The 10,327-nt window shown below is 62.7% G+C and overlaps 3 protein-coding genes across 3 annotated transcripts; 1 reads left to right on the top strand and 2 right to left on the bottom strand.

Moving 5' to 3' along the window:
* Nucleotides 1-254: 254 nt before the first annotated feature.
* RHTO_07724 (haloacid dehalogenase) lies at nucleotides 255-1,283 on the bottom strand (the record flags this gene model as incomplete). Its single annotated transcript, XM_016421380.1, has 5 exons — nucleotides 255-387; nucleotides 446-472; nucleotides 545-961; nucleotides 1,021-1,045; nucleotides 1,124-1,283. The coding sequence occupies 5 exons, from the start codon at nucleotides 1,281-1,283 to the stop codon at nucleotides 255-257; spliced, it is 762 nt and encodes a 253-aa protein (XP_016273973.1).
* A 2,161-nt stretch (nucleotides 1,284-3,444) lies between these two features.
* RHTO_07723 (Sok1-like protein) lies at nucleotides 3,445-6,569 on the top strand (the record flags this gene model as incomplete). The annotated part of the gene is made up of 3 exons (XM_016421379.1): nucleotides 3,445-4,646; nucleotides 4,711-5,260; nucleotides 5,319-6,569. The coding sequence occupies 3 exons, from the start codon at nucleotides 3,445-3,447 to the stop codon at nucleotides 6,567-6,569; spliced, it is 3,003 nt and encodes a 1,000-aa protein (XP_016273972.1).
* A 137-nt stretch (nucleotides 6,570-6,706) lies between these two features.
* On the bottom strand, nucleotides 6,707-10,043 carry RHTO_07722 (pre-mRNA-processing factor 6; the record flags this gene model as incomplete). The annotated part of the gene is made up of 11 exons (XM_016421378.1): nucleotides 6,707-6,853; nucleotides 6,914-7,179; nucleotides 7,237-7,618; nucleotides 7,678-7,936; nucleotides 7,998-8,583; nucleotides 8,640-8,766; nucleotides 8,826-9,018; nucleotides 9,080-9,270; nucleotides 9,328-9,464; nucleotides 9,524-9,733; nucleotides 9,821-10,043. 11 exons carry the CDS (start codon nucleotides 10,041-10,043, stop codon nucleotides 6,707-6,709), a joined length of 2,721 nt encoding a protein of 906 aa, XP_016273971.1.
* Nucleotides 10,044-10,327: the final 284 nt, after the last annotated feature.

Raw genomic sequence — 10,327 nt, 5'->3', positions numbered from 1 at the left:
TAGTATGCCGATTCGTAGCTCTGTACAACCCGTCGCGATCTGCTCGTGAGGAGACTGATCTCTCCCACTGCTCTCGCTCGCGTGCAGGCGATGCTGCAGCGGCTTGAGAGCTTGTGGAGACTGCTCTAACACGCCTGGACGGACTCGACCAGCTCCCACGCCTCGCTATGGCTTCTCTCCTGCTGGCCATCCTGATTGTCCATCGCCAGCCAGGCCGGCAGCTACGGCGAAGTGTTGCGACGTCGCTGCTACGGCTACGCCTGACCGCCTTCGCGCTCGATGATTTGCTGCGCGGCGTCCTCGAGGTCCTTGGCGACAATGTCCGGCTCCCCAAACAGGTCGGGCAGGACGAGATGCTCCTCGTAGGTGACGAATGCGGTCTTGAAGCTGTGATGGAGGGTGAATTAGCAAGGGGAAACGGGTAGCGGAGGGGAGGACTGCGTACCCAGCTTTCTTCGCCGGGAAAAGGTCCCTGGATATTGAGCGGGACTCGTCAGCAACGGCTGTTGATGCGGGTTCCGCGGACGTTGACGCGTTGACGCACCAGGTGTGCGCAGCGATGAACCAGCCCTTTTTCTCGCCGCCCTCCTCGACACCCAGCTTCTTCCAGATGTTCTGGTAGACGCTCTGGTCCGGCTTCGCCACCTTCGCCTCGTCCGTCGAGAAGTACTCCCATCGCTCAGCGACTTCTTTACCGAGGCCCTTCTCGAACAGGCCACGCGTCGTCTCGAGCGCGCCGTTCGTCGCGGCCATGAGGCGAAAGTCGTGCGAGAGGAGCAGGTGGGAGCACGCTGCGAGCGACGGTCGAGGGCGCATTGACGAGAGAGTCGAGATGATGGGGTCGGTTAAGGAAGAGTCGAAGGTGGAGAGGGTCGTCGAGGGCGAGGCGGACGAGGCGGGGACGAGCGAGTGCATCAGGAGGATGCGAGGGAGGGTGCTCTTTAGGACCTGGCCGATGGGCCTATGCGGGAAGGTCAGTCAGCTGTCAATTCAGTTGAGCAAATGGAGCTCGTTGCACACATGTAGGCCCCGTTTATGCTCAAGTCTAGGACGAACAAAGCGGAATGCGAGAAGGAAGGTCAGTTGCGAGTCTGCGGTCTGATCAAAGGGTATCGGTACGTACACGTGAAGTCCCGTTGCGCCGAATGGAACCAGTCCTGGATCACACTCTCCGCCTGCGCGTCCGACACCGTCTTGAAGACGCTTCGCAGGGCCTCCTTCGCCGGGTCGAGCGAGAAGCAGGTTCCGAGGACGTCAAAAGCGATGGGGATGTGAGAGGTCATTGTACAGCGTCGCTTAGCCGTCCAGCAAGTTGAGGGAGAGCCTTAGATGCGAAGCAGGATGTGAAGGAGGTCCACCCCTCCACCGCGGCCACCGAGTCGGAGGCCGCCTCTCGCGCCGACACCAACGCTCGCTCGCTCAGTGGAGTCTTCCAGCGCCGCCGATAGCTTGCTGAACTCAACCACATGCCTCGGTATCCGATCACCCGCCGCCGCACGCCGTGCACGCTCTTCCGTCGCCTTCATCACTTCGACTTCCCCACCCGCTCCATTATCGAGACGCCGGGCTCAGCCAGGCGTGCCAGCGTGTCCAGCGTGGTCTTGGAGGGTGACGTTCCGTGCGCGGCGTCGCGCAGGGCTCAAGAGGAGCGTGAGGGTGCGCTGGAGGTCGGACAACTTCGCATCTCGCTGAGCATCCTATGCACACTGGTGTCGCAGTCAGACGAGGGTCTCTTGCGTCGCTCAGGGATTGCAGAAACGCTTTTGGCGTCCGCCGTGAAGGTTCAGCTCGCTCGCCCAAGCTGATTCCGCTCCGTCAGTCCTGCGTCTTCACACCTCGCTTTCCTCCTCACATGGACCTTCTGCTGGCAGCGATGCTGTCCGCTGCGAGACGGCTCGCACGAAGGACAGTGCTGGGCGGCTGTATGCCACCTGCAGCGTTTACCCGCTTGCGCATGTCTTGCTCACCCGAGCCGAAATCATTTCCCTTCCCACGCTACTTCGTGACAAGACTCGTCGCTGGGAGCTGCTTCCTGCTTGCCAAGGCCCCAGCTAGGCAGTCCAGACGGTTCGACAGACCCGCGGGAAGTTTGGGAGAGGCCCGAGAGGTCGCTTCGCTCGACCGCTCCCATATCCGTTCCTTCTGGCTTAGCGCGCAAATCGCTTTGACTGGGCGTCCTTCGGGGACGCGCGTGAGTGGACAGCAGTCCCACGAGCTGTGCGCTGAGCTTGACCGTCGCAGCAGCTTTGCGACTCGAGGATCGCAACATCCTCCCGGCCGCCTCTTCGCCCTTCAGCACGCCTGAAAGCAGCACGGCGCAGCGTCTGACGAAAGGGCGATCACTCGATACGGCGTCTGCATCCTCCGCGAAGGTAAAGAGAGGTGGTTCACGAAGACACGAGGACTTGCCAGAAACGGCCGAAGACAAGGTATGAACGCGACCTGTTTCGACGAGGACAGACGATTAAGGGCGATCCCGTTCTTTCTCACCGTAGCTTGATGGCTCTGATCGACGGGCTGAGCTTACCGTTGCGCCAAGCTGAGAGGCGCGGGAAGAACGAGCAACGGAAGAAGGTGAGGAGGCGGGTCGCAGGCGAAGGTCGTGGGAGGCAGGCCTCGCGAGAAGAACGACGACTTCTAGGAGGTTCGCGTCAACCAGCAATGACGACGCGAAGCAGCGTCGCGGCGAGAGATGAGGCGGAAGAGGTGTCTCAAGGTCGGGGCGTCGAGGCGATGGAGCGAGTTCTCAGTCTCCTGACGGCCGCCGGGCATCTTGCACGATGCATTGCGCGACGAATGCGACTGCCCGTGTCAGCAAGCCCAGGGGAAGAAGGACGAGAGGAGAAGGAGGGCCTTCCCAAGACGGAGGACAGCGACTCCCAGCCCCCCCCGGGTTTGGAGAACTGGTCGCGTAGATCCTGGCGCCGAAGCTGGACTCAGGAACAGCGCGTCGTTCGCTGTTCTCGGACGCACCAGCACGCGTGCGGACCAAGGTCGACCTGCTCGAGTGGTTGCGACGGCGGAGGAAAGTGTCGCCCGCCTCAACCTGCCTCGCTCGCTCTGGCTGCTGCCTGCTCCTCTTCCTGCTCTGTCTGTCTGTCGCTGTGCACCCTCTGCTACCACCTCTCCGCCCGTTGGCGTCGCCCCGTGCACGCGCCCCTTCGCCTTCTCAGTCGCGACAGGAATCCCAGGAGAAGACAGGCGTCTCATACGCGCGCAAAGGCATCGCGCCCTTTCGTACGTCGCCCTTTGTCGCCGCAAGACCGCCAGCGAGACTCACAAGGCCGGTCGCACCCCTCGGACAGGTCGACGCCAGGAGGACGTCCCGCGCGAACCCCCTCCCTCCTCTCGACGCTCGGCTCTTTCCCTCCCTCCAGCCTCCCTGCTCTCGTACACACACTTGCCAGCACAGCAGCGTCGCAGTGCTCGCTCTGACAGCCTCGCATGGAGTCGCCGTACCCGCCACAGCTCTCGCTGCCCTCGTCCGGGAACGCTTCTTCGCAGGAAGCTGGCGCCTCTGCCTCCCCGAGCGGGCCGCCTGCGTCTCTCGGCAACAACACGACAGCGACAGACCCCGCCTCTGAGCCGCGCCAAACTCACCGCAAACGGACGCGAACGGCGGACGAGACGAGCCAGGCGGGCTTCGAGTGTGGACCAGATGGAATTGAGGCGAGTGGGAGCGTGCTGAGCGATGACGACGCGCGGCCACGGGGACTGAGCGAAGGAGGCAGGCGCAGTCGGGGTGAATTGGCGAGACGATTGGCAGACAGGGCGAGAGTCGACGAGCGGCGAGGAGGATGGATGACACGGAGTGTAAGCGACGAGGGCGTCGAAACGACGGCAGGTGAGGTTACGAACGAGCATGTGGAGAAGCGGAGACGGCTTGAAGGGCTGCAACTCTGCGAAGGAGGCGAAAGGGAGCGGACGCCGACTCGAAGAAGTCGCCCCGCGCCCATCCGCATCGACCCCGCCTATCACTCCTGCCTGCCCTCTCCGACGACGACTACGACAAATCTGCCTTCCTCACATCTCGGCGTCTTTCCCACCGCGCTTGCGCAGTCTGTCGATGTCGCGCAAACGTCCACTCTCTTGCCTCCTCCCGCTTCGCCTCGTCTCCCGCCTCCCTCCGCCGACATTCCCCAGCTTCCTTTCTCCGCGGCTTCTTCGTCTCCGCCGTCGCTTCGGACGCCCTTCACCTCCGCGCCGCCGGCAGCACGGTCGCCACAACGGCGACGAGCGAAATCGCTGCCTGCGTCTCTTTGTCCTGTCCACCCTGCACTCCTCAGCCCCACATGCTACTCGATACAACGACGAAAACTTTCGACTAGCCCACGCCCGACGAGCGGTTCGTCGCCTGCCTCGGTTGCGGCACCTTTGCCCTTTCCTCCCACCCCTCCGAACCAAGCGTCCGCTCCACCGAAGCTCTTCTCGCAAGAGGAGCTCGTCGCGCTTCACGCGTTCGTGATCTCGAAGGCGGAAGGAGTCCTCACGACGGCGGGGATCACGACTGCCTCGCTCGCTCCGCCGATCACGAAGGACACCTTGCAGGAACTCGACCTTAGCGAGATCATGCGCAACCCGCAGCTGCGGCACGACGTCGTCTTTGACCCAAACCTCATGTTTCGCCCGAACTACGATGGCGAGAGGTGCGCGTACCTCGCTTTCACATCTTCACTACGTCGAAACTGACATCCGCCTCGTGTTCCGCAGGGGCGAGCGGAAACGGCTTACGACCGAACAATACTGGGTTGCAGTTGCGCGCGAAGTCTCGATTGGCTGCCGTTGTGCGGCCTTTCGCAACAACTCCCTACTTCCCTGCATCTGCTCGTGCTTCGGCGATGAGACCCACCCCGTCCACCTCTCGTCTCGCCTGCCCAGTCGCATTTTCCAGCTCATCGTGGAGCTGCGCGCCATCATCTCGACTCTCCTCCCCGGTTCGCCGACGCCGAACTCGCCCACTCCGTCTTCCGCAGCCACCTTCGACACGTCCTCCCTCTCCGCAGCTCCGTCTTCCGCACCCACGCACAACGCTCGCGAAGCCGTCGCCGAGGTGCTCGACCCCGTTCACCTCACTCAGCAGATCGCGCACGGCGTCGCCGACATCGCAGCGCTGGCTCGCTTCCTCGGTTCAACGCTCAAGATGCACTGTGCGCCGATGCGAGACGAACTCGTAGATGCGATGGTCAAGGTGACGTGCGAGGGCGAGGGGATCGTCAAGGGATTGAGGCTTTGCTTCGAGATCCTCGAGCTCATGAAGCTGGTAAGTCAGGTCACTCGCTTGAGCGTACTTCCCCGCGTTAAGCTTCTCTACTCCGCAGGACATTGCCAACCACCAGCTTCGCTCGCTGCGACCCTACCTCGTCTCGACCGCCCTCGACTTCGAACGACGATTCTTCCAGTCCAGTGCCGCCCGCCGTCGTCGCCCGCTCAAGGTCTTCGAGCGAGTCAGCGCCTGGCTCGAATCGTCTGCCACACGTTTGTCTGCGAAGGGTGCTGCGCCACGGAAACTCGGAGTTGGCGATGTGGACAAGGTCGTCGCGCATGGCCTTCTCGACCTGATCTACCCTGCCCTCGACACGTCCTCTCCGCCGCCCTCGTCCCTCGCCTCGCTTCCCGAGACACTCATGCTCGACTCGTACCGTCTCAAGGCCTTCCACGCGGACTCGACCGACTTGACCGTCATATACCTCCTCGCCATGCTCTTCCAGCAACTCGCCGTTCCCGCACGCCCGTCGACCGAAGACATGGAGCGACTCTGCAAGGAGTTGTGGATCGTCATGACGACGAGTACCGGCTCGCCATCGTCGCTCGTCGGTCCAGCTGCATCCATCCTCGGGATCCCTCAAGGACCGCCTGGACACGGCATCTCAAAGCTCTCGTCGAGCGCCTGGAGGCAAGGGATGCAGGACGTCCTTCTCCAGCTTGCAGCACGCGCCAAGCAGGTCAACAATGTCGACGCCCAGCCAGTCTCGCCCGCGCCTCTCCCCAACGCCGACACTCTCAAGCTTGTCACCAGCTACTTCGAGACCAACGTCAAGGCCGACGGAAAGCTCTTCCAGCTCCTTCAGAAGCGGCTGCGAGAGACGATCGAGTTGGCGGTCGAGGAGGAGTTGGCGAAGGAGACGGAGCGCGGTCCTCTCGCCTTCACCGGCTGGTGGCAGCCGTCGAAGGAGCCTGCGACGATGACGACTGGCTCGGTTCGTCGAGGCAGCGTCATCGCTAGCCACAAGACCGGTGCACGACCGGATGCCAACCTCATGGCCGCTTCGTCGCCCGTTCGAGGCCGCAAGCGTTCTCTGGGCGACCGCGACCAGGACGTCGAATCCACCCCGTCGCTCGAGCACGTCGTCGCCGAGAAGCGCCAGCGGACGGAGTTGTCACTCTCGGCGAAATCGTCTCCTTTCGAGGCCGCCTTGCAGCGCAACGGCCTGACCGCCTTGTCAGGCGAGGTCCGCCTACTCGCCGGTCGGATCGCAAAGGTGGCCTCGTTCAACATCTCCGTATACCGACCCTTGTACGAAGCCATGCTTGCTCGCCTTCCGCCTTCCGACCTCGCGACCAATTCGTAGCTCTCCCTCGTTCGCTCGTTCTATCTATGCCCTCTTCCACTCCTTCCTTCCCAACATCCGTCGTCGTCTCTCGTTCTTGTTCCCCTCGCAACCATCGCAGCAACAGACAATGAAGTCACAAAGAGGTCCTTGCACATCTACCCCTCGAGAGCGTCTGCGGTGAGGTCGAGAACCGCCTTGATGTCCTTGCCAACGTTCTTCGGATCCTTGGCGATCGCAGGCCAGACGTGACCGTGATGCGGATCCGCCGCAATGCACTTCTCCAGCACCAACTGGCGGTGTTCCTGCGAGGCGTGAGCCGCATCAGCAGAAGAACGGCGACAGGGAAGGGAACCGTAACGCACATCGGTTCCGTGCTGCTTCTCAAACTTCCACCACCACGCCCATGCGTCGCCATAGTCTCCGTCCGCCGCGACAGCCCTGCCAAACCAGTCCCGCGCCTTCTCGACTTTCCGTTCGCCCCAGAATAGCCGAGCGACAGTGACGATGACGGCGGGGGCGTTGTTCGTCTTCTTGAGCGCGTCGACGGACCGCGTCTTGCGAGTCGGGCGGGGTTCTTGCCAGACCGAGTACGAGTGCAGCAAGCCGGAAGCTGGCAAGGTTTGGAGGGCTGCGGCGGTGGTTGTCAGCTCAGTGTGCGCTAGACCGAACATACAAGTCAACGCACCTCGCGCAAGCATCGCCTTGGCCGCGCCGGAACCGTCCCGCTCCTCGACCTTGACGCTCTCGAGCCAAAGCTCGTCGCTCTTCGGGTTGACGTTGCGCGCCTTCTCGAGTAGAGCACGCGCCTTGATCCGCACGCCGGCCTGCTCTTCCAGTCGCGAAGCCATGATCCAGAGCGGCACCGAAGTCGGACACTTGCGAACGCCGGCAGCGAGCGCTTCTCGGGCGGCCGCGAGATTGGGCGGCGTCTGCGCCTGCAGCAGTTGGGCCTGCATCATGTGCAGCTTGGCGCTGGCAGGGTAAACCTTCAAGCCGTCCTTGACCATCTGCAGCGCAGCCGTATTGTCGCTGTGCGTCCGTTCGAACACCGCCGACTTGACCCAGATCTGCGGAGTAGAGGCGTCAGGGCTGAAGGGCGAAGACGACGAGACTGACGGCGACGCACCCTTTGCGTACCGGAAACTTCCCTGGCGCGCTGCATGAGCTGCTTCGCGGCCTCGATCTGGCCATTCTCCGCCTCGAGCTTGACCGCCGCCAGCCAGATGCCTTCGCTGTCCGGGTTCGCCTCGAACGCCCGACTGAGAATCTGTCGTGCGCCGTCGACATCGCCCGAGAGCCATGACTCCTTCGCGGCCATAAGCCAGAGCACCTCGGCTTGCGGGACAGACTCGACGGCGCGATTGAGCAGGGCGAGCAGGGTTTCCCTGCAAGTCGTAAGAGTCAGCTTGACACGCGAAGAGCGGGAGCGAGGCCGATGGAATGTACCGTTCGCCGTGATGCTTCTCGAGGTCGGCAGCCTTCCGCCAGATCGACTGCTTCTGCGGGAAGACGTTGAGCGCGTACGCATAGATCGCCCGCGCAGTCGCAATCATGCCCTTGTTGGTCATCGTCTCGGCGTCGTCCATCCAGACGGCCTGTCGGTCCTCCTCGTCGACGTCGAGGTGAATTGTTGCCTTGACGATCGCTTGCGCGGTGACGGTACTGCCTTGCTGCTCAGCGCGCTCGGCCTCGGCAAGCCACTGTTCGCGCGAGAGCTCGGCTTGGTTCTTCTTGAGAGAGGCAACGCCGGTGGCAATGATCGCATCGACCTGAGCGACGTTGCCCTCCTGCTCCTGCAGCCGACCAGCGGCGATCCAGATCTCGTGCGACGTCGGGATGGCCTTGCGAGCCTTGTTGAGGACGGCTCGTGCACGCTCCGGCGTCTCGAGGCGGGCGAGGGCGAGCCACAGCTCCTGCGAGTGCGGGATGACCTCGACGGCGCGTGCGAGCAGGATACGGGCGTCGTCCGGGTTCTCTTCGAGTTCAACGGTCTCCTTCCACAGCTTGACACTTGCCGGAATGTATTCGAGAGCTGCGCCGACCCTAGATCAGCAGATGCCCAAACGTGAGGCTTAGCAGCGGGCGCACCCTTGCGCAAGACGCGCTTCTTCGCCTTGACGTCGTGCTCGAGCTCGACGGCTCGCATCCAAATCCGTACCGACTGCGGCAGCTCCTGCACTGCGTTGGCCAGGATGATCTTGGCGTTCTCGTTCGTCTGTGCAAGCGACTCGCCATCAGCATTCAGTCGGGTAGGTCGGAAGGGCGGGCACGCACATTCAGCTCGCTCGCGCACAGCCAAACATCTTCGTTCTTCGGACACTGCTCGCAACCTTCGGCGATGATCTTGCGCGCCGCCACCTGCTTCCCAGCGACGTTCTCGAGCCATGCTGCCGCAACCCAGCCGGGCGCATGCTTCGGGTTCGTCTTGGTGAGGGACTGCAGGAGAGCTCGAGCACGCTTGATGTCGCTGCGGAATGAAGGAAATCAGCCGGGCGAAGCTCGTTGAAACGAGAGAAGGGCTGACGCACCCAATCTCGGACGATGTCTTGAGCAGTTGGCTGTCGAGGCCGGTGAGGTAGCCCTTCGGGTCGATATTGGTCGAGCCGAGCGCCGAATCCGTTCCCGCCTGCTCGAGCTTGATGGACAGCATCTTCTCACGCGCTTGACCGATCTCGGCAAAGTCGGTGAGGGCATCGGCGGGCGTCTGGAACCCATCCTTCTGCTCGCGAGGCGACAGTCAGCTCTGCAAGCCGTACGGCTGTCGAGCGGGACGCACCATCTGCTCTTCCGCCAATGCGCTCTCCAGTGCGCCCTTGTCGCGGTTCCCAACGATGACGCTGTCCGGCACGACGTAGCTCCGCCCTTCCAGTCGAGGCTTCTTGACGCGGTTTCCAATCATGTTGCTGACCTCGGCTGCACATCAGGAGAGCGTCAAGCGGGTTCTCCAGCGGAGGAAGCGAGGCGAAACGCACGAAGGTTGTACCAGTCGTCCTCCGACATGTCCGCCAATCCACGCTTCAGATCCGCAAACTGGCTCTGAATCGTGGGTCGGTCCTTGAGGAGCTGCTCCGCCTCTTCTCGTTCCCGCTGTTCACGACGAGCCCGCCGCCGTTCATCAATCTTCGCGTCGACCGCCTCGTAGATCCGGTCCGCCTCTTCATCGTCCGCCTCGTAGACAGTGCCTATGGAAGAGCAGCGTCAGCTGATGTTCGAAGCGGGACGGGCGGATGTGGAAACGCAGACGTCTCGAAGCGATCACGCCGACTCACCAGCAAACAATCCCGTCTCGTTCTCCGGATCCTGGAACTGATCCGGATTGTACTCCTCCTCCTTCGGTCCTTCGTCCTCTTGGACCTGTTCTCGCGCCGGACCGATATCGCTCCGAGTCGTGAATCCCTGCGCACCACGACCTGCTCCTGCGACGTACGAGGGTGGAGGGGCGAGGCGAAGGAAGGCGTAGCGCTCGCCGCGCAAGCCGAAGATGTCGGCCATTGTGCTGGAGTCGAAGTCAGAGAGGAGGGGCGAGGTGCCGGGTGGGCGTCAGGCGCTAGGAGGGGTCGGTGAGCGTGAGTGACGAGATGGGTCGGTCTTGCAGAATTGCTGGAGGAGCCAGAAGCAATCGCAAGGCCGTCTGAGGCGCGGGTATGGAGGTTTGCTGTCGGGGAAAGGGATGGAGCGATGAGAAGGGGGAGGGCGAAGGAGAGACGAGCGCGACCAGTCGAGCAGTCGCTACCTTCGTCTGAGCTGTCGAGACTCCTAGACAGGTCCAACGACGA

Source organism: Rhodotorula toruloides, assembly GCF_000320785.1.
Source record: "Rhodotorula toruloides NP11 unplaced genomic scaffold Scaffold8, whole genome shotgun sequence".
NCBI lineage: Eukaryota > Fungi > Basidiomycota > Microbotryomycetes > Sporidiobolales > Sporidiobolaceae > Rhodotorula > Rhodotorula toruloides.
Note: the sequence above shows the minus strand (reverse complement) of the source record. Positions and strands in the feature narration are given on the sequence as shown.